Source organism: Myotis yumanensis, unplaced genomic scaffold (genome assembly GCF_028538775.1).
Source record: "Myotis yumanensis isolate MYYU_CA2020_CCGP unplaced genomic scaffold, mMyoYum1.0.hap1 SCAF_14, whole genome shotgun sequence".
NCBI lineage: Eukaryota > Metazoa > Chordata > Mammalia > Chiroptera > Vespertilionidae > Myotis > Myotis yumanensis.
The window spans coordinates 49492338-49516179 of record NW_027223765.1 but is presented as its reverse complement, the minus strand read 5'-3'; the positions used below and the strand labels follow the sequence as shown (position 1 = coordinate 49516179).

At 44.1% G+C, this 23842-nt stretch overlaps 1 protein-coding gene across 2 annotated transcripts in view; it reads right to left on the bottom strand.

Moving 5' to 3' along the window:
- Window positions 1-6057: 6057 nt before the first annotated feature.
- SYNPR (synaptoporin) overlaps window positions 6058-23842 on the bottom strand; it is a 259886-nt gene continuing 242101 nt past the window's right edge. For both annotated transcript variants that reach the window (XM_070391678.1, XM_070391679.1), the window contains 2 exons: window positions 12688-12879; window positions 6058-7734 (listed from right to left, as the gene is read on the bottom strand). In XM_070391678.1, coding sequence (XP_070247779.1) covers window positions 7477-7734; window positions 12688-12879 — 450 coding nt within the window. In that variant the 3' untranslated portion in view covers window positions 6058-7476. The remainder of the gene's footprint in view (window positions 7735-12687; window positions 12880-23842) is intronic.

The window sequence follows — 23842 nt, the reverse complement described above, 5'->3', positions numbered from 1 at the left end:
GAGGCCCATGTTAGACTTCCATCCTACAGAATTGTAAGACAATAAATCTGTGTTGGTTAAGCCGCTAAGTGGGTTTTTTTGTTTTGTTTTGTTGGGGTTTTTTTGCTGTTAGAAAAAACTAATAGAAATAGGTATCATTATCTCCCAACATATGGCTGAGGAGTCTGAGGCTCAGAGATGTTGAGGCACATTCTCAGAATCACACAGCCTGGTTTCAATGATGAAATCAAGACTTGAATTCAGGTCTGTGTGACTACAACCTGATGTTTCTACTCTTTTGCTAGGAATTTACATGATCAATTTACATCGATAAAGCTAATGACCACATTTACCAATGCCTAACGATGCAACCTAGCTCTCAACTCCCAGGCCTCTGGACCTCAGGCCTCCTCTGAAGCAATTGTCTGTGCTGATAAATGCGATCCTCCTGGGTGCACGTGGCACCATGCGGCCAAGGCCTGTGGAGGCACAGGCCATTACTAACTGAAATTTTAATAGAAGGTCTAAGAGCTTCCAGAGAGCCAGGTTCACAGGACTTCTAAGGAGGGCACTAATGCTCAGAGCAACGTGTTCGCTGTGGAATGTGTCACAGTCTAGAAGTAATAGGACAGGGGAGGTCAGTCAGAACATCTTGAATGTCTGAAAAGACCAGAGCAGAAAATACCCAGGAAAAATGTCAGTTCACAGGAAAGAGGAAAATATTTGAAATAAGAAAAACTTTTGAGCTTTCCTTTTGCTTTTCTTGTGTTGACCAAAGTGTCATGAAAGCAGGTAACATGTCACATGGGATTGTTTCTAGTAAGTAGGGGGATGACTTTAAGTTCACATGAGCCAGTAACTTGTTCACAGCACAAGCCAGTTAAGACCCTCTTAAGCCACAAGAGGTCAGGTAATAAAAACATGAATAAAAAAGCACAGGCCCAAAGACAACCCCTTTCTTAGCCACCGGGAAACCCGTTAGACTGATTCTGACCTCCTCCAAGTGTCTTGTTCAATGACTCAGGGTGCAGATTGTGGGGACTGCCTGTTAAGTGAAAATTCTCAGCTAGACTTGAAATATTTTCACAGAAACACAGGGCTCCCAGGAGGCCTCCTTAGCTTTTATGCCCAGTGTACCTGGAAGCAAGCTCCCGTGGGCCTGGAGGAGCTGGGGCCAGGCCTGCAATTACTGGCTGCCAGCCTACAGGTTTTGAAGAGCGTTCAGCTGAGTCCTCAAACTCAGTGAAGCCTCAGGCTCTGAGTCAAACAAGTTAAGAAATCATTCTTAGTTCAACTGGACCTTTAGCAGTCTTAATAACTTCTTCAGTGAATTGGGTCTGGTTTTGTTGGCAAATTATTCTGAAAAAAAAAAATCTATCCTTCTATTAGGGACTCAGTGTCCCTATGGAAAAGTCAAATCAAATGAAGCACTTGATAGTCTGGGTCTCTGTTGACTATGCCAGTGGGACAAGCAAAGCACACTTGGGTTAAATGGTGCAGAGCAGTCAGGTGGCAGACAAAGCACACCCGTGTTAAATGGTGCAAAGGAGAAGGGTAGCACTGTTGAGGCTTTAGCAAGATGGTTTAGAGCAAGGAGTTTTAGAACCAAAAAGAACTGGATTTGAATGTGGGGTCAACCCACGTCCAGCTCTAACCTTGAGTTGACAGTTACCTAATCTTCATGGATCTTAGTTTTCTCATCTGCTCAATGGGCATGAAGACACTATTTTATCTTGCATTTCCTGTGAGCATTAAATAGGAAAAGAGATAGAACCGTGATGCATAACCGTGATAGAACATCTGTGCAGAGTAGATGCTTGGTAGGTAGGAGCAATTTGAACTATTTTTATTAGTGGAGGTGATCACAAAGATTTCTTCATGCTCTAACTTCTCTGAATTTTGGTTTTCTAAACTCTTAGTTAGGACTAATGCTAATACCTATCTCATATTGCTGTTGTGATTAAATGCAAAGTACTCAGTGACAGGTGCATTGTAAGTGCTCAAAAAATGTTAGTTATTACTTTATAGTTATAAAAATTGCTATTTGGGGCAGCTAGATAAAATCACATGGCATATGAGGTTAAAGTCATATATATACTATGTTGACTGGGAGTTTGTGGAAAAAATCTCTTAGGGCTAAAAACTAAAAGGGACTTAAGTTCTAGTCTTTTTGTTGGGATTGAATTGGTGAAGCTATTTCCCATGGCCAAAACTCAGTGTGGCAGACACTGCTGGTGTCCCATATATATTTACTGGATTCCCTTTTGCATCCTGACTCGGTGACTCCCAAATGCCACTACTACCTGCTCCACTGCCTGAAGCTGTCTTGTCTGCTACAGCCACCTGGTCCACGCACAGGGTGGTCTGATCATCCCGTCCCCACAGCAGCCATTCACTGACTGGCCAGAGTTTGTGGATAAATGCTGCAGGTCCTTTGCCCTTGTTGGAGCCAACAGGGAGAGGTGTTCTGCTCTGTCTCCTGTTCTCCAGGGATTTGAGTCCCAGGTGCCCACAGCTGCAGACTTACTTCCCTTCCTTGGTTCACACCCCAACCCCCTACTTGTACTCGATTTCTTGTCTTAGAGTCTACTTCTGGGGGAACTCAGTTTCAAAGAAGGACAATGACATCCACCTTCTACTGGATTGTATGAAATCATAGGTGCATTGTATGACCTTTGGATACCAAACGACAAGTGCTGCATGTGAATGAAGACATATTCTTGTGCCAGGATCAAAGGTGTCCCTGCACTAATATTTAAGCCCTAGGAACCCGCCTAAGCTTATGGAGCCCCCATCCTAACTCAGGCTGTCGTGTCCTCATTCCAGGGCTCCTGCATGTCATGCTGCAGCCACCCTCCTCCAGACCCACGGCTTTCCTTCATGTCATCCTGCTTATTTTCTATCTTAGCATTTATCACTGTTTGGATTTGTCTTGTATCTTTTACCATCTCTATATGCCCTCTTAACAAGCACAGGGATCATGTCTACCTTCTTCAAATCTATATCCCTAGCAGCCTAGAACAGAGCATGGCACAGAGCAGGTACTCAATATACGGCTGTTGAATGAACTGATGGGCTCATTAATCCATTCTCAGCATCCCCACTTACAGGAAATTGTGAATGTAGTACATAGAGTTTCATGAACCCTTCACTCAGCTACCCCCTGTGTTGACATCTTATATAACTAAAGTATGTCTGAGCCAGGACATTGATAGAGAGATCTTTTCAAACTGAAAATTAATTAAGTCATGTCATTGTCCTGCTTATTTGCCTAGTGTATTCCCACTTTACTTCAAATACAATTTGATTCTTATGTCCTACAAGGCCCTTCATGACCTGGTTCTTCCAAACTCTAAGAGTTCTCCTGACTCTTCCTTTATGTGGTGTGCCCCAGCCCCCTTAGTTTTGCTCTTGTTAGTCCTTTAAAGGTACTTGGTGGTCTCCCAATGTGCTTGGATGTGCTCTTCTCTCTGCCTGAAGTCTCCCATGACTGACTCCTCCTTCTGCAGGCCTCAGAGGTGCTCTCGTCGACCACCCTATTCTGCTCCGCCCCACCATTGCGCCTCACTTCTTTTCTTCACAGCAGTAATAGAAATGCATCCTTACATGTTCTGCTTACTTGTCTATTATGTGAGCCTTTCAAACTCGAGGATAAGGTCCAAGATGTTGGAGCTATTGTTCATCTAGAAGTCTGACATAAAAATTCAGGCTTATACCTCAACATTCAACAGCCAACTAGCATGTGTAGAGGGCTATAAAGGTCATCAACTTTCCCACACGTGCCCAGGTCAGCCTTTGTCGGACCCTGTGAGATGGGGTTTTCTGTATCTCCATTTGACAGACAAGTGATCATAGCCATGCCCGTTGATCGCTGCTGTGGGCGATTTTGATGCCCTCGTTCCTTCCCCTCGGCCAGACTCTGATTTCACAGCTAATGTCGACGGTGACCCCTTCATGCATGCACCTTCCAGAGTTCCCCCTTCCCTTCCTCAGGCCACTGTCCCTGGGGATGGAGGAGGGGCGGGCAGAGACAGCACTCATGCCTCCTACCCCAGCCCACTGCCTAATAGCTGTTAGGGCTCAAGGATTATTTCTCTGAAATCACAGGAGCTGCTCAGTCCTTGGGCAGGTGCAGCCTGCAAACGTGGGCAAGTTACCACCCCTGTGGGAAAATCTCAGTCAACATGGGCTGGGGGTTGGTAGATAAATGCTTCAGCTCCTGCCCCTTGATGGAAAGTTACTGGAGCCATTCTGAACGTGCTCTGACCCTGAAGGGACTGAGCCCCTACAGCAAACATGTCAAGCTTAAAGGCTAACACGGGCCAAACAAATGAGCCATGTGGCCCGTGGGCCACGAGTTTGACATGCTTGTCCTACAGCCTTCGACAGCAACATCCCTGATGTGACCTTTTATCAGTTTTCCCTCCTCACCTGTCTCGCTCTCCCCTCCCTCATGCCTGCCTCCTGGGATCATCTTCCCCTGCTTTCAGGGGAACCAAATTGCCTACTGTGTGCCATAAACTGTCCTCATGCCTTAACGTGGCTTACCTTTTCCATCCTGTCAGTCCTACCTTGCATATATCACCGTTGTCTCCATAATAGACATGCGGCAATGGACTGTGAAGTTAAGCATCTTGCCAAAGCCCACATCCCCCAGGGACTGAGGATGCTCCCTCCCAGGGTGTCAACTCCCCTACGTTTCCAGTCTGCGCTGGCTTTCAGGCTTCTGTGGCTTCAGAAAAGCCCCAGGGCTTTGGTGAAGGCCTCAAGGAAGAAAAAGGAGAGTCCAGTAAATAGCAGTGCAGAGACCAGCCTTGCTGGCCCGAGCTTGGGGCGCACCCTTCCTACTGTGCGCATTACCTCCTCCCAAGGACGAAGGCTCAGGAAGGTGGGGTCGCACCTGAAGTACAGCGAGTGAGCAGGCAGCTGCGATGCCAAATCAGGCCTGCTGCACACAGACCAGCTCTCCTGCTGCACGGATTACTCCCCTTCGGAAAAGGCCAGATCTGCTTGCTCTTTCCTTGAAACCACAAGGAATCAAGCCAGCTTAGTGAAATCCGAGTGGGATTACAGCAGCATGTGAGCCTGCAGCGGCTGTGGAACAGCGTCCGATCTCCACCAAGGCAGGGAGTGCTTTCCATTTATGAGAGCGCCGATGTAGATGTGCTCAAGGCTGCTAAAACGAACTGCTGGTTATGGGTTTTCCGCTTTGGAGAGAGCATTCATGACAGTATCAGAAGCAGAGGCCACTGTGCTCCTGGCTGGTGCTGAAGGAAAGCAGTCGAGCCCAGACACCGTCCCAGGAAATGAAAGGTGAATGAGGCAGAACTCAGACCTGTTCCCCTTCCCAGTCCACTGCCCAAGAGATGTTAGGAGTCAAGGCTTGTTTCCTTTTCCAGGATGTCCTTTGTTCTGCCCTCCTCCACTCCACTCTCTACCCTGCAGCTGCTGAGGTCTTTCCAGAATGCATCGCGTCCCTCCTCTGCTGAAAACCCTCCAATGTTCTCCCTTAGAGTTCTGGATCACAGGCCCCACACAGGGCTTCCCTCGCACACCCACCAGCAGCCACCTTCTCACAAAGACCCTCATTCATTGCCCTCTGGCAACTCTACATGTCCATCCTGCCATCCAAGAGCTTAGCAAGGCTGCTCTCTGCCTGGGCCATTCCCCACACCCGGTCCTTGTGAAACTCTACGCATGTTCAGGACTGAAGCTCCCTGACGTCTCCCTAACTAGCTCAGGTCCCTCTAATAAACGTTCTCAGGGAATCCTTGCCTTCCTTTGTTGCACACAGCATAGTCGGGGAATGATTATTTAATGTCTGTCTCTCTGAATAGAGTGTAAGTTTCTCAGGTAGGGTATGTTTTTGCTTTTGCTTACTCTCCTAATCCCAGTGCCTTGCATAGCGGTGGGTATATGGAAGGTTCCGGAATAGTGGAATGAATGAATGAACACTCCTGTGCTCATGGAACAAAGACAAGGTAAGAGATTGTAAACACTGTGCATTTACCCCTTGTTCTTCCATTGTTAAAGCTAAACCAGGTTCTATTGTTGAGATTCTCCATTATCCAGCCAGCATTGTATGCAATAACTTTATTAAGATCAAATAGATATCACAATACAGATATATCCAACAGGATCCAGAAATTGGTTACAGATATCATCTAACATTGTTTTGTGTTTAAATGTTTTCAACATCACAGATCATACAATGAGTTCACTACATTGATACCAACTTTTGTTTAGAAATACAGCTTTCCCTCACTGTTGGGCCCTCGTGTTTCAATTGAGTTAAAACAAAGAAGCAAAGATTGGCATTTTCTTGATAATGTATTCATTCTGGGGGATCTTTCATGAGAACCCTCTTTGGAATACGGAGTGGCTTTTGGCAGTAATTTCTAATTAATGGGTAATGTTCAAATTAGAATTAGTAAGTTGAGTTGAGGCTTGAGAATTTTTAATAATTGAGTTGATGAACATATTAACTTTATAAATAAATAGGTTTTAAAAGTTTAGTTGGTAATTTAGGTCCTGCAGAATATCTTCTTTAATATGTTAACACAATAGCTTCTTGACTATGATGTCTGATATCTACTTGTCTATTATTCTAAGAAAACAGCACTTTATAAACACAAAAAGTTCTTGGGCCTTTTGTTCTTGGCCCATAGGATAAGATCCACAAAATACCATAGAAAGTTACAGGAATGTAAATATTTAGATAAGTAAATAGAATAAATATTGGGCAATCACCATATATTAACACTGAATATCTACTAATAAGGATAGAAGAACCCCGAACCTTAGTTATAATGCATTCAGAACTGGAGAAGCCAGAGAGACAAATTTACAAGTATACAAAGTATGAATATTATTTTAAACATCCATTTAACAAATTCATGGTGCAAACTGGAAAATTTTCATAAATACCATTGAAATGTTGATTTTGTGAGAAAAATGCCTATTCATGCACTAAATCATATGAGTATCGATTTATCAAGTAAAAAAAAAACACCCAGAGTAACTGTCTGAAACAAATACTTGAGACGTAATCCTATAGGGCCTACACCTCAAAATAATAATACATGCATATTGAGATACACCAAATTGTCTTATAGAAATCATTAAGATGACTTTTGCAGCAAAATGCATAGGAAAACTCAGTGCTATTTAATTTACTTTATGCATATTACATACTAGAGATTTTGAACTACAACATATTTCGACTATCTCAACACACATACAAAACAACCATGTATCTGTGTATATAACAAGGTACAATATCCAATTAGCCATTTTTGATGAATGATAGATCTCCTCATGTCATCTTGTCTCTAAGTACCGTTTATCATGACACAGCCTTTCTGCCTTAATGAGGATTACAGATCTCTGATTTACATTCAACACTCTCTGCATGAATAAGTGATTGAAATACATAAAAATTCTCTTGCCACTGGAAGATGGCGAGGCTATCTCCAGAGGAATGCAAATACTACCCTGTTAAATCGGATTGCTGAAGGAGGCGGGGCCACTGGACTGTTGGCCAAACTCATCAGAGGCTGGCCCCAAACTCTCCTGCTGGCTGTACCCGCCTCCGGACCCATAGCTGTCTTGGTTGTACCTGCCTTGGCTATAGCTGCTTGAGTGCTTCTCCATTGGGTCTGGAAGATACCTCTGTCCTGAGGAATGCCAGCCGGTCTCCTTGAAAACAAACCAGATGTTTCCAGCCCAGAGAATGAAGTTCAAGAATCCAAAGACCTAAAGGAGAACAAAAGCAAATCTATAATAAAAGCGTAATAGGCTAATTAGACCAGATGTCCTTCCAGACAAACTTTCTGGACGAAGCCAGGGCTGCGAGGGAAACCCGGGTCCCGGGTGCCAGAGGGAAGCCAGTGCCGGCAGCCGGGTAAAGGAAGGCCTACTCTTGCACGCATTTCGTGCATTGGGCCTCTAGTGAATTAATAAGATGCACAGAAACCCAAGAAAAACCTCAATTTCATAATATGAAAGATCACTTTTCCCTTCAATGTTGAGGCCATCTGACTGTTGTTGAGTGCTTGCTACATGTTAGGCACTACGTAAAGGAGTTTTTGTATATCAATCAGCTAGTCTAAGTGGAAGGTGGCATTATTATACCGGCATTAACAATGTGAAAACTGAGGTTAAGCAAGGCTAAGAATCTTGTTCAAGGTCACATAACTTGGTAAGTATGAGATCTCAGATTCAAAGCCCTGTTCTGTCTGACTCCACAGACTGAGTCTCTCCCTTCTAGCTCCCCAAATGGGCATTCCTCACAGTGTGTAAGGGGTACAGGATTATTTTCATTTTAATGATGGTCCATTAATTTACCTTCATTTTGTGGCTAGAGGTACTCCTTTTCTGTTTGTTGTAATGATGTAAAGAAAATGAGTCCCTTGAAGAAGAAGTATGGGAGAGACCGTGGTACGGGGTATGCAGAGAGCATGTGTGTGATTGTGTGCAGAGAGGTGGCACATTCCGAGCCTCTGGCAATCAGGAGGGAACAGTGAAACCAGAGTAGGAACAAAATGCAGGTTTCAGAGGCAGGAATGTTTCCTCAAACACGGGGTGCAAGGCTTTGCTATGCAAATTCCTCTTTTTCTCCAGGTGTGTCCTGGGCGGGTGACCAGGTGTGAAGGGTTGAATGGGAGCACAAGTGCTCACGGCTGCCAGGGGCCCAGACAAAACAGAGGTTCTGCAGCCTTCCCCAAGGCAGATGGCTGCCCTGGGCATTCACCCCCGGCAGTCAGTTTAATGGCTCCCATTGGAGCCAGGTAACAACAAGAGCATACAAAACGGTGACATTAAAGTATTAGTAACCACTCCAGCCGAAATGCACTTGAGCCATAGCCCTGGAGTAGGGTGTTGCCAGTCGTGCTGGGTCAACATTGGTCCCTTGGTTGCTGAATGGTGGGTGGTCCAGAATGCCCTGGGGCTGCGAGTAGGGGGTTAGTACGGTCAAGATGAGTGGTCTTGCGGGCTTGGAGCAGGACCTACTAACCAAAGTATTTCCATCTTTTAGCGGCAGGTGAATCAGGCAGACTGACTGATTGTCAGCCTTGCAGGTAGGTGCCCGCAGGCTTTGGAATCAGAGGGGCCTGGGCTTGGCAATTTCTTGCTCTCTGACCTCAGACAAGGCAGTTAGCCTCCAAACCTCATCGTATGAAATGCAAACAATATTCCTTCCTTGGGGGAAGGTGATGCATAGAGCAGCTAGACAGTGTCGGGCACATTAGTAAATGCTAAGCTATGCTCTGAACCACTTCCTGAAGTATTTCCATGAATTGTTTTCAGTTGACTCTTCTGCGGCAGCAGAAACAGAAACAGAAACAGGGCTTTGACAGTGAGGCTGTATTCTTGAAGATGTCAAGAGCCCAAACTGAGTTTCTAGGCCCTTAATTGATCTAATTAAAGAGTGGTTTGTCCAGACCTCCCTCCCTCCCTTCCTCCGACCTTCACTCCTATCCCATCCGCTTCCTTTCCTTATCATTGACTGACATTTACTTACTATTACTTTGTGCTGTGCTCTAGGCTCCTTGCTGAGGGAGATACAAAACATAAAGGCACTTATACTAGTGTAGTAGCTGCATCATCAAAATGAATTGGGTAATTACTGACATGACTAATTTACATATAGGACCTTTTAACTGTGTGTACACTAGGACATTTTCCATCAAAAGGGAGATTTTGGTTAAATTGTACTTCTGCACAAATGTGTCAACATTATATATGAGTAGAAAAATTATCAAGGAATCTTTTCAGATATGGACGGATGGCTCTGCGGGGGGCCGCAACTTTAACTGTTTTCTAGTTATTGGTCTCTATCTTTCCCCTGATGCTACTTGGTTGCTAAAAAAGGAATGCTAAAGGAGAACCTGGAAACAAGGGAAATGCAACTTAAATTAAGAATGTAGTCAATGTGCCCCGTATCTAAGGAACAGCGATGTCTTACTCCATTCATATCACAGAGATAGCAGGCCTCGAGGCTGGCACATTTTAGGGGCACACAGGCTCTTGAATATTTTCTTGCCACTGAAACTGGAGTGAGGATTTTGATTCAAGCTCAGATGTGAGGACGGACAAGAGAGAGACACCAGGCACCATGAGAGAAGGGGAGATGAAATATGGATGAACTGAAATGTGTCAAGATCGCCTATGGTGAGGCTGGTGACACAGAGTGGAAATTTTGGATAGAAGGGCAATGAACCTTGGTAAGGAAAGTCGAGAGAGTAAAAAACACTCTTTTCTTTCCCTTGTGAGGCCCTAACACTATGTGAGATTTAAGGAAATAAATGCACTTTTTGTAGCAGCTTTCCTTGGAAACTTACTGAACATTTACCACATGCTGGGCGCTATGCTAAGTACTTAGATATTATAGCATCAAATCCTTTCAACAGTCTTGTGAGGTCTCTTTTATAATATCCCCATTTTATAGATGATGAAAAACTATAGATTTTGTAGACAACGTAACTAAGTTTAGGAAGCTTACTAAATTTGCCCAAGAACAGTCAGTTATTGAGCAGTGGAGCCAGGATTCAAATGCCTGCAGATTCACTGCAAAACCCAGCCCTTCACCACGTCAGTGGCAACAGCATTAGGAGAACTTGACTCTAATCTGGCATTGCTGTCACTGCTCGAGAAACCTTATGCAAAGCCCCTCACCTCAGCTCCCTGCATCTGGAATAGCTGGATGGTACGCCTACCTATCAGTGTTATGGAGAAATTATAGATGCCAAAGTGCTTTGAAGAAAGTAAATTGTTACCCAGTTACAAAATATAGTTATTTTGGTACAAGATGAGCTAATGAGATTCTACCAGAAATCTGGGGTTAGACCTGAGTGGCTTTTTCTCAGTCCGAGACATTTCTGTAAAAAGAAATATAAACACAGAAATTGTACAGTGGCAGTCTTCTCTTGTGTGAGCAGAAAAAAGAGAAAAACTCCCACCTGATAACAGGGAATCCTGTAGCAGCCATGCAGGCAGCATCAGAGATGGGGGAGGGAAGATGGGAACTGTCCCATTTCCTGCCAGCCTTCCAGGGTCCTGGCCCTGGGTCCTGCCTTTGGAAGAGACATTTTTAGTATTTTTTCAATTATTTTTATTTGTATTTTTGGTAAAAGCTAGCTCAGTATGATTCGGAGCTGAATGAGTTTGCAAGGAAAAAAAATGGCTGTGCTTTTCAGACTAACATACTGTCCTTCTGCTTTTGGGAATAGAAATGTGATTGCCTTTGCAGAGCTCTTTCCCGGGACTCTGCATTTTGAGCAGAGCTATGTAACTTGCCACCAACAGCACCTTGATGGGACCTTTCTTCGGTTCCCGACACCTGGAACCTTGATCCTGCCCTGGACCCTGCTGTGTATAGAGCCTGTTTCTTCAGGTCTCATCAGTTTCCTGCGCTACTAATTTTCCTGATGAAGTGAGTCAGAGTCAGTTTCTGTTACTTGCAACTCTAACATTCTAATGCACACAGATGTTGGTGCTAGAAGTGAAGGTGCGAAGAACAGACTGTAGGGAGATGAGGATTGTTTTGCAGTAACCAGTGTGAATGGAGTTTTCTATCACTTGGAACTGGAAGACCTTAACTGATATGTATCTATAACTATAACAGGGTTGGATCCCGGTCAGGGCACATACCCAGGTATCGAATTGGATCCGGGGAAGAGGGCATGTGGGAAGCAGCCAATAAAAAATCACCAATAAAAAAATTTTAAAATGACTATGAGACACTAATACATAGTCTGTTTCCATGTTCACTATTTCACCCGGGCAAGATTCACAGCCAAGCCACCAGGAGCCGATGAGCAACCCTCCTCCCTTCTTATAAACCTTCTCAGATTAAATTTCAGAAAGCTGCAGGAGCATAAATTAACCTTGAAGCAAAGAGAATTATTTTCGGGGGCTGCTAAAGAATGTTGTTCCTTTAGCCAGCGCTGCTGAGTCATTTATTTTCCGATAACTACTATTCTTTTTGTTGCCAGTATAGCTTCTGTCTTTCTCAGACTTAGTTTCTTTCCTTGGAATAACACAAGTTCTTACACTCATACAGGAAGAATCCAATTTAGCAACCTGTTGCCTGTCAGGTTTTCTGTCTTCCTGGAAGAGCTATCCACTTGATGATAATATTTGACTTTGTTTAACTAATATAGTTCAGCTTTTCTGAAGTTATTAAGCAAATAAACTGGGAGCATAGAAAAGATAAAAAGTCACCATAACATTTGTAAGTGCTTTCTTATCCGATGCATTTCTTTCTGTCGCCTACCAAGTCTGGGCATTTTTCTTTAGACAATCAACTGGATGTATTCTAGCTCTGTGTGGCTCGAGCAATGTTTTCTTCCCAGTAACCTTTATGCCATCAAATATTCATTTTTAACTTCTGGCAGGCTTCAGCCTTAACATTCAGATTTTATATCTGCTTCGGGTTTAGAATTTTGATTTGATTGTCATCCAAGCAACAGCTGCCAATTCCTGCTGCGCTCTTATTAAGAACTTTGTAATTGGCAGCATTGAAGTCTATGGGCTCTGACAATAGTAACTTCAGGACCAAAGGGTCAGCTTGCACAGGGAGTGAAATATCACCTGTTAGATTGATCTAGCTTTGGAGGCAGAAATTTCCAAGATGACTTCTGAGATGTTTTATTCGCTTGACAGGCAAAGAAAGAATTGGGAGATAAAGCACAGGTGGAAACATACCACAGATGTGTTTAAGCTGGACATCACGGGACTGTGGACAGCCATGCACTTGTTGGATGGCTGTTTGCAGGCTGACATCAGTAACAACACTTCTTTGGGATCCGTTGCGACCTTGACATCAGACAGTCCTTTCGCCCATGCTGATGAACCCACCAACCACAAGAACGAAAAGACTACAGTGACGATGAAGTCCTATAGAAACAAACAGAAAGATAAAACAGTGAAAGAAATGTGAATTTTAGAAACAAATCATTTAGTTTATAAAACTGTTTGGTTTGTCTTCTGGAAAATTCCAAGATCCCATAGCAATGAAACCAAGGAAAAGTTGATAAACAACAACAACAAAGTTTTGTGATATTACACTTATATTTCTATGAAATCCTATATAATAAAAGGGTAATATGCAAATTGACCCTAACAGTGGAATGACCAGAACGACTGCTTGACCAGTCACTATGAGGCCCACTGACCACCTCTCAGTCCCTTTCTCCAGCTGGCAGGCTCTTATCTCCCCAAGGATGAACAGGGAAGCGGGGGTGGGTGGCGGTAGGGGAGGGAGGGCGGGGCTGGCTGCAGGCAGCCTGGAAAGATGGCCCTGATCGCAGGCCAGGCCTAGGGACTGTACCGCTCATGAATTTTGTGCATCGGGCCTCTAGTAAGTAATAATAGTAATATTTTTCTTAAATGCTTACTATATCCCCGGAATAATGTTAAGTACTTATAACCCTCCTCTAATTGCTCCCACAAGACCCCTGTAAGGAGGTTGCAATCATGATCCCATTTGCACATGGCAAACTCACATAGAGGGCTGAGCAGCTTGTCTGAGATCCACATGGACGATCAGTGATGGTATGAGAATTCAAACCCAGGCAACACAACTCCTGAGCCCATGTTCTTAACTACCATGCTATGATGATTTCAAATATTTAAAGAGATTTTCTGATTGGTAAAGCCTTCTGAATGGTAATATTCATTCATTCATTCGTTCATTCATTCATACATTCATTCTTTTAACAAGCCTCTGCATTATCTATAGCATGCTAAGTGAGGGACAATAATAGCCATAATGTTTTGAGTGCTTTTGAGAGATTTTATATGAAATTATCCATAAAAGTGTCGTGTTAGACAGCATTTTAGTGCCATTTTTAAGATGAGGAAACTGAGGCCCAGGTACATCAGATAACACATGGAAAGTAGCAGAGCAGAATGCAAATACAGATCTGTCTGGCTTAGAAAACCGTCTGATATGAGTTCAGAAAAAAGAAGCTTCTTTATTCACTTCAAGCAAAATCGCTATGACATAAGAGGATGAATACTTTCAAGAAACATCTCCAAGTTTCCGATGATATCCTCCCTAACGATTTAGAGGTGGCAGGGGTGGAGTCACTGTCCAGGACTTCAGCAGGGGTTAATTTCCAAAATATATAACAAAGTTATACAACTCAACAAAAGGAAGACAAATAATCCAATTTAAAAATGGGCAAAGGCCCGGCTGGCGTGGTTCAGTGGTTGAGCGTTGATTTATGAACCAGGAGGTCACAGTTCGATTCCTGGTCAGGGCACATGCCCGGGTTGCAGGTTCCATTCCAATGTGGGATGGGCAAGAGGCACCCGATCAATGATTCTCATCATTGGTGTTTCTAACTCTCTTTCCCTTCCTCTCTGAAATCAATAAAAAATATTTTTTAAAAATATGCAAAGGACCTGAATAGACACTTCTCCAAAGAGGACATACAGATGGCCAAGAGACATATGAAAAAATGCTAAACATCACTAACCATCAGAAAAATGCAAATTTAAACCACAATTAGATATCACTTCATACCTGTCAGAATGGCTACCATCAATAAATCAACGAACAGTAAGAGCTGGTGAGATGTGGAGAAAAGGGAACCCTCATGCACTGCTGGTGGGAATGCAGACTGGTGCAGCCACTGTGGAGAACAATATGGAGTTTCTTCGAAGAATAAAAAATGGACCTACCTCTTGACCGAACAATCCCACTTCTGGGAATATATTTTAAGAATCCTGAAACACCAATTCCAAACAATCTGGAAACTTGGAGATGCTACTGAACATCTTATCCATCTCTTTTATTTTTACGTATTTGTTAGCTCTTCCAAAGTATTTGGGGGGCTACCATTGAAGCAACTAGGTGAAAATGCTAAAATCTAGGCAATTACCCACCAGCTTTGTCTATCTGACATGAAACATCTGGGCCTTGTGAACATATCTGCAGATGAAAGGCTGCCTGCAGATGAAAGGCTGCCTGCAGATGAAAGGACTGGAGGAAGTGTGGCACTCAGGGGGCGTGGCAGGAGGCTCAGAGTCAAAAGTGGCCAGATCTGAACTTCACCTTCCACGGGTACCCTGAGGTACAATGTTTTCTCATCAAGTGAACAAAACTCCAACACCACAGTCTTTTATGTATATAAAACTTGGGAGTCAGATGTATATGAGATAACACTACACACACACACACACTTTTTAAGAAAGATAACACATAACTATCTTTTCCCTCCATACAATGGCAAAGAGTAAAGTCATGGATAATTAAAATATCAGATAATCTAAAGTCATTTCCTAATTTGTCTAAATATTTTTAAGTTGCCCCCACCACTAACCTATACTTTAAAACGGATGTGTATTATAGGAAATCATTTCAAGGAAGTTACACGGAGAAATTTTGACTCAGAAAATGCTGGCAGACCTCCCAGATGCCACCTTCTGAACCCAGCTCTATGCTCTCTTGCCATCACCTTCCCTGAAACTGGAAAAAAATGCGCATCTCCTCCTCCAGAATTACATAACCTTAGAGTGGGAGGAACTGCCGAGATAAATCCGGGCTGTCAATGACTCCTTTGAAAACATAATCCTGTTAACTTACTGTGCTGCACCACCAATTGCCTCCCAGACAGGGCAGGGAAGAGTTGATTTGTGTGGCAGGAAATAATGCGAGAAAGCAAAATGGTCAGGGGTTTTACAGCTCTCTGGGCTTCAGTGTCTATATTTGTAACATGAAATAGGGCTGCCTAACTCAAAGGATTGCTGTGGAAATTAAATTTAAGTAAACATGTTAAGCATGGAAACGGGAACCTTCTAGTGTTGAGTTGACGGGTGGGATGATGATGGTGGTGAAGATGATGGCGTGGCTGGATTTTTCATGGTGAATGATGTTGGACCATAAATTCAGCTGCAATGACTTTTTTTTTTCCAATCTGTATTCTGATGTTCTTTTGAAAATAGATCCATCTGCTGAGGTTAAATTCATATTGCCAAATTTTTGCTAATACAGTCTAAATTTTGAGCCAGTGGTTCTTTGTAGGTAGAGCTACAATAATACTTTGCAACAACCAGGCACATGCACGTGTGTGTGTGTGTGTGTGTGTGTGTGTGTGTGTGTGTGTGAGAGAGAGAGAGAGAATATTTCATCTGGCTGCAGTGCATGACTGGAAAAGAGCTGGGTGGCTGGGTTAAGACATGTAAGGCCATTTGAAGACGCTCTGCCTGGGAGAATGAGCCACTGCTCTGATCGATGCTCGCTCAGGAGGCACATAGCCTGTGCTAGCCCAAGTCTGTTCCCACGTTGGTCTCATTCACGAGACTGTAGTGTTTCCTTGGGGATGGAGCACTTGTGTCCCTGTGCCTCGCCAAATATCTGCCACATATACAAGTTCTCATGTATACCCCTGAATGGAGGAGAAAGGATAGAGACTTCACATTTGGCTGAGTCACTTAGAGGGAAAAGCATTTGGGTTTCAAAAATTGGCCTGTTCCTTAAATTATCTCAAAGATATAAGAAACTCTAACACTGGCTGCCTATAAAAAAAATGAAGTGACTGAAAGATAGGGATGGAATAAGGTTGTTTTTTTTGGGGGGGGGGGGGGAGGAAGGGCATTGTTTTTATTCTTTTTCTTTTTTTAATATATCTTTTTATTGATTTCAGGGAGGAAGGGAGAGAGAGAGATAGAAACATCAATGATGAAAGAGAATCATTGATTGGCTGCCTCCTGCACACCCCCTACTTGGGGGGATCGAGCCAGCAACCCGGACATGTGCCCTTGGCTGGAATCGAACCTGGGACCCTTTAGTCTGCAGGCTGACGCTCTATCCACTGAGCCAAACCAGTTAGGGCTATTATTTTTCTTTATGCATACCTTTCCCCTTCGCCCTGTGTACCCTTTTAAATGGTGGATTTGAAAACGTTACTATAATTTTAGAATAGGCATATTTTACTGGATTTGACCTTTGGCAATAGTGAGAAATCTTCTGTTTAGGGGAATGATTATGATTATATTTCACACTTCCCTCCCACAAATATTTTTTTTTTGCAAGTGAGCAAGAGGTGTTAGCTCAGTTAGGTTCATGAAAAGAGCTGCTATTTTTTAAGCATTCCTTATGCCTTTCTAGAATTGAAGACCCATTATCCTGTCATGGATCAACCCATCTGTCAGCCCGCAACAGATGGTTAGAATGAAGAACTTCTAAAATACCAAGGAGGAAACTGTTCTGCACTTTGCCATCCACGGCTAAAATCCAGCCCGACTTCAGAAAAGTCCTTTGCACGCCCCTCTCAGCATAGGAAGTGCCAGTGAGGAGAATATTACATTTGAATTACAAATTAGATGCCTTCCTCAAAAGGGTGGCTCTTGGACCGACAGCGGTTGGCTTTCCTCAATCAGTTGGAGGGAAAGAGACCTGGTTTGAGTCTCGGTTATGCTGCTCCTTGGCTGTGTGGCCTTGGACAATTTCTTTGACCTTATAGACCTTTATTTCCTCGACGGAAATAGTAGAGAAGTAGAGGCTTATCTTAGAGAGTTATTGCAAGATGAAAAAATGAGGATAATCTGTGGGACAATATCTTACACAGCCAAGCCCTGATAAATGACGGAGGTTATTTTCACCATCAGTTCTTCCCTTCGGTTCTTATCCCACTCCTTGTGATGTTTATTCCACGTCAAAGATTCCGCGTCTCTGGCGGCAAGGTTTGGGCTGGGTGCATGGGACAGAGGAAGGCACACGTGTGCAAGTGCAAGGTGGGCCTGGAGCTGGGGGAGCGGCTGTCCCTCTGCAGTGTGTGCTGTGTAGTGTCCCTCGATGAAACGCTGCGTTGTTTGATGTGTGCACAGGAGGATGGATGGGCGGACCCATGGAACTGCAACGTCATTGCATCCTAGGCCCTAATCAAAAAATATATTTATTGATTTCAGAAAGGAAGGGAGAGGGAGAGAGAGAGACAGAAACATCAATGATGAAAGAGAACTGGCTGCCTGAACCCACAACCTGGGCATGTGCCCTGACCGAGAATTGAAACATAACCTCCTGGTTCATAGGTCAACGCTCAACCACTGAGCCACACTAGGGGGTCTAGAGTCTAGGGGATGCATGTTCTTGTAAGCTGGTGGTACGGGGAACTTCTGCTCAAACCCTCTTAGAGAGAGTGGTCCTATGTTTTCTTGGTTTTCATTTTCAGGCTGGATAAAATACATATTTGTGATTCTTGCCCTGTTAGGCATAAATATTAGTTGCATTGTAACTTAGGTTTCAGGCCTTACCTAGCTGAGTGCGCTTCGTTTTGCCACTTCTATCCTATTTCCAACATATAACTGTGAGAATGTAACATGCGCAGTTCTTGCCGGCGGGCGTTTTGGGAGTTCAGTGTCCCGCTGCCCTGAGTGTTTGTCTGTGCTCATGTCTGTGCTGAGAGGGAGTGGCAGGCTTCGAGAAGCAAGGCGTGTCCGAGAGCAGGGCGTGCCACTGTCTGCCAGGCCTTGTGTTGAGCTGCAGATTCCCATTCAATGGTCTGGAGGGGGCCTGAGAGTCTGTGCTTATGAAAAGCTTCTGAGTGACACCAGGGCTGCTGGTCCGGGGACAAACTCCCTCCACAAAACGTCCCCGGCCACGGTCACCTCTGCTCTCCACGGCCCCACTCCAGCAGGCTTTCTGCAGCACTGCAGACGCTGCCGCTAGGCCTCATTATCATAGGTCGGTCTCATGTTCCCAGCTCCCTTTTTAGATTAGTCTCTTGTTACTTGCTGTCTTCTACCATTTATTGAAGAGCTTCTACATAGCATGCACTCTGCTATGTGTTATCTTCATTTAATTCTCAGTGATAAGGCGAATGCTGTTACTACCATCGATTAACAGGGGAGGCTATAGAGGCACAGAGAGGTTAAGTAAGCTACCCAGGGTCACCAGCCAGCAAGTAGCCTAACCCAGACACAAACACAGTTTGGTTCTGGAGCCGGGGCTGTCAGTCATCCAGGCTTTGCTAAGATTACGCCTCTCTGGAATGGTGTCCAGTGCCGTCACAACTCCTGCAACACCCTTTCCAGTGTTACACCTAACACATCCAAGCCGATAGAGCACACATCCCTGTACAAGCAAAGAAAATTCAGAGAAGCAGTTTTATCTTATTTTTCCCTTTTTGAAAAATATATTTATTGATTTCATAAAGGAAGGGAGAGGGAGAGAGACAGAAACATCAATGATGAGAGAGAATCGGCTGCCTCCTGCACAACCCCCACTGGGGATGGAACCCACAACCTGGGCATGTGCCCTGACCGAGAATCGAAACATAACCTCCTGGTTCATAGGTCAATGCTCAGCCACTGAGCCACACTAGCTGGGCTGTTTTTGTCTCTCCCCTTCACCCCCCCCCCCCCAACTGGCTGCTTAATAAAAGCTGTGGAGCTGAGTGTCGGGAGTTGGGACTAACAGCATCAGACAGCAGTGCAATAACATGCGCTCCACCAAACTGCACATTAGAATCTGGCTGTGAGCAGTTCTGCTGCGTGGGCACCGTTTGACCTGTGCTATATTAAAATCTGCTATAATGAGATCCCATTATATGCCATATTGCATCCTGTTGATGAGAGGAAGAATTAGCTATTACAAAAATGAAGGTTCTACATATGATGTTCTTAATCACAATAAGGACCCTGATTCCACACAAATTTGCAGAAATTAGCTGAAGATGTAATAACCCTGTACCAGTTGGCAGAGATGCCCTTAAGTGCTGCTTAAAATATTGTATCATGTCTTTAAAAAAATTTTTTTACTATCTCCAAAATGAAACCAAATAGAAAGAATTTTTTGTTGTTTTGGTTTTGGTTTTTGTTAAGCGCACAAAGCAGGCTGCACCTCATTCTGGAGGTCCTCACGCACCCTCCTGGTCCCATATTGCAGGAGCCACTCCCTGCTATTTGTGCACCAGGGCACACAGCATGGAATCCACTGGAAAACACCTGGGAAATAAACACGGCGCAAGGACTTTGATGATTTTGAGAGAACGCAGAATTATGGTACCTGTAAGGTAATGGCGTGTAGCTTACGCTAAAAATAAACGCATACTTGCAATAATGATAATCTTTGAAAATGTGGTGAAATTATGAGTGTTGAATTATACACAAGTGAAGATGCATTCTAAAAGCCTTTTGTAATGAGAAAGTTATCAAGAGTCCAAATAACCTTTTAAAAATATGTATTTCTATTCATTTCAGAGAGGAAGGGAGAGGGAAATAAAGAAACATAAATGAATGGAGAGAATCATGATCATAAATGGATGAGAGAGGGAAAGAAACATAAATGGAGAGGGAATCATGCCTCCTGCACACCCCACATTGGGGATCCAGCCCGAAACCCAGGCATGTGCCCCGACCAGGAATCGAACTGCGACCTCCTGGTTCGTAGGTCAACATTCAACTTCTGAGCCACGCCGGCCTGGTTCCAAATAACCTTTGATAAACCTTTCGAGTCTCCCATAGTGAGTGCGTCTTGCTTCTGTGCACACACCAGTGTGGGCCTGTGTTTGGGGGCAGGGATGAAGAGCGCGGCTCTTGGCACATGGAGATACATCAGTTCAGGGGGCTGCTCTCACCGCGAGGACCACGGAGGAGCTGAGGGACCCAGCAGCTGTGCCGATCGTTCCAGGGGATGGCAGGCAGGCCTGCAGCTGGAGATGCTGGCTTCCCTTTTTCTCTAGATCTGTCTTGTGTGTGTTGTGTTATTTTCTGCCCCCCCCCCCCCCTTTTTAATAAAAACATTTCGCTGAATGAGAATATGTCAAATGCACACACAGTGTTGTGTTGTTGGTTTGGACTGGCCTTGAGGCTTTTTGTTTTGTGTTAGTGACAACCTCCCAGCCCACCTTCCTCCAAGGTTGGAAAATGATGGGTCTCAATCTAGTGCTCCTTTGAAGCAATCTGGAATGGAGGCTGGGGGAGCCTTGCTGCTGAGTTAGTATGCAGCTTTCTTACTGTCCTCCGGACAGTGGGAGAAAAGCCCTTGCAGATCCCTCCTCATCGCTTCCCCATCTCTCCGGTTTCCAGGCGCCGGGAGAGCAGTAGAGCACAGGGGTGATCGCTACAGCTCTGGACTCTTCATCTCTGACTCATTGTATGACTTTAGCCACTATCCCTCAGCCTTCTCTCCCTTAGTTCCCCCATCTGTAAACGGGGGATAATTACTATCTCATAAAATTGTTCTGATTGGTTTGTCAAGGGTGGGGGGGAAAAAAGGACACTTATGTAATACCCTTTGTAATACTTTAAGCGAAAAAAAAAAATTGTTCTGATTAAGTGAGATGTAATATGTAAACCCTCATTCCATGCCTGGCATATGACAGATACTCAATAAATATTAGCTGTTGGCGTTATTATTCCCAGGTATAGGAGACACAGGGCAGAACTGTTGAACAATGAGATTTCATTGTCAAGAGTGCGTTTCCAAAGCAGGTCTAGAATGAGAACAACCCCTGGCCTTCAGGACTGACTGAGAGAGGTGGCTAAACCTCAGTAGCTGACAACATGTTAATAAAGGCTGACGTTTGCATTGGGTTCATGCTCCGGCTTCTTGCTGAGTTCCTGCCTCGGAGGCACTCGTGCTGCTGTGTGCCTGGCTCCGTGGGCACTTCCTCCCACTGTGCTCGGGTCTACTCTGCCGGTCCACTCCCCACGGGCCACGCCTGACTTCGGGTTGTATTGCTATGAGCAAGGAATAGTTATTAAATTATTTTTCTGAGTCACATTTTTAGTTGCCCCAGGGCACTTAATTCCATGCATTTTGGCAAAGACATGCACTTTCTCACAAATAATGTTGTACTTGCTGAATCACCCACATTTTATCAAAACAAATATATTTTCCTCAAGACAAGGGGAACGTTCTCAAAAGTCTGAGTTCTATTCTACAGAGGTTTTGATGATTTTTACTTATTAACAAAAAGTAATTAAAATAAAGAGCTTTGGTTTTCTAATATTCACTGACTTCCTTGTTTCTAAATACAAAATGGATGCAGGGACTAATTTCACCTCGGCCGTTAGCGAGCTCCTCGCTCAGCTGGATCACATAATAGCTATTTTGAAGCATGAATGGTGCTCACTTTGGTAGCACGTATACTAAAATATTAAGCATGAATGGGAAGACCTTTCAAATGAAAATTCTTAATTCATTTTTAATAATTTAAAAATAGAACAGTCCTCCACCCCACCCTCGGCATTCAAAACTAAGGCAAAAGACCAGAGTGTTCTTCCTTAAAATGATAGATAACAACTTTTTTGTTTGCTTATTTGTTTTTATAGCTAGATATGAGGAACCAACCTCAAAAAGAATCTGAAGTTACTTATGTTCTTCAAGTGAGAACTAGGAAAATTAGTTAGATCATCCAAAATGATACAAAACACCAAAAACAAACAAGCAAAAAATCAGTAAACTGCACTGATCACACATCACTTCTCACCGTGTGTCAAGTGACCTTCTAGACACTGGGACACAGTGGACAAAAGCAGACAGAATCCCTCCCCGCAGCACACACTTTCTTGTGGAATGAGCTGCCCCTGTTAGGTGCCGCTCATAATATCATATCATGATAGACAACGAACATGGTAAATAAGTGAAGTGTTAGTGGTTTGGATAGTGGTAAGTGTTACATGAGAAAAAAACAACACAGGGCAAGGACAGGAACTGATATGATGGGAGAGTGAGTACTACAATCCTAGGTTGGGTAACCAGGGAAACCTTATTAAAAGGTCTTTGATGAAAGACCTGAAGACAATAAGGGAGCCTGCGTGTGGCTGTCTTGGTGGAGCCATCCAGGCAGAAGGAAGCGCCCGCAGGAGAGTGCTGAGGTGGGAGAGAGCCTGGCGGGTTATCAATCTAGAGCAGCGGTTCTCAACCTGTGGGTCACGATCCCTTTGGCGGTCAAACGACCTTTTCACAGGGGTCGCTTAAGACCATCCTGTATATCAGATATTTACATTATGATTCATAATCGTAGCAACATTACAGTTATGAAGTAGCAACGAAAATAATTTTATGGTTGGGTCACAACATGAGGAACTGTATTTAAAGGGCCAGAAGGTTGAAACCACTGATAGAGAAAGGAAGGCTTAATTAATTTGCTTGAAATTACTTCAATAGCGGTTCTTTATGTTTTAGGGCCAGAGACCCTTTAGAGGATGTGATGACAAAGGCATTTATCCAGCTCCAGGGAAGTTGGATTTGCGGGAAGGACGAGGAGAGAAGTAGGAGATGGTGGTCACACTTTCACAAGGGGTGACAGTAGTCTGGATTACTGAAGCGCAGCTGGATTCAAGGAAGAGAGGATCGGGAGAGGGACTTCCTGCCGGCTGGTGAGGAATTGATTTAGAGGTTGGGGCGTGTCATGTGGAACACCCAGGTCCTGGCTGGAAGTTGGTAGATGCATTTAGTGGGGCCCCAGACTGGGAACCTGGAATTCCAGCATCCCTGATGGCAGAATGTCTTATAAGTACCGCGCGCTAACCGATTGCGCCACTGAAGCTCCAGATGGCAGAATGTCCCCTTGGTGGACCTGCCCGGAGAGCTCAGGAAGCCCAGGCACAGGCCAGCCAGGCCCTTGGATGGTTATTTTATCAAGACACAGCTCTGGGCTCTGTGTACCCATTTACAATATACACATGAGAAGAAGTCGCACTGGAAGGGGTATTTCTAAATCTCTTTGGCTAGGCACGGTTAAGGGAAACCTCTCCTTTGTTCATTTTTAAATCTTTTAGATGGAAGATCTGATGGTCAGCACTACTGCCCAAGTTAAGTTCTCATTGAGAGTCTCTTCCTGCTTATCCCTCGCACTTGGGACTTTATGAAGTCATAACCTCTCTTTTTACCCTTCCCCTCTCT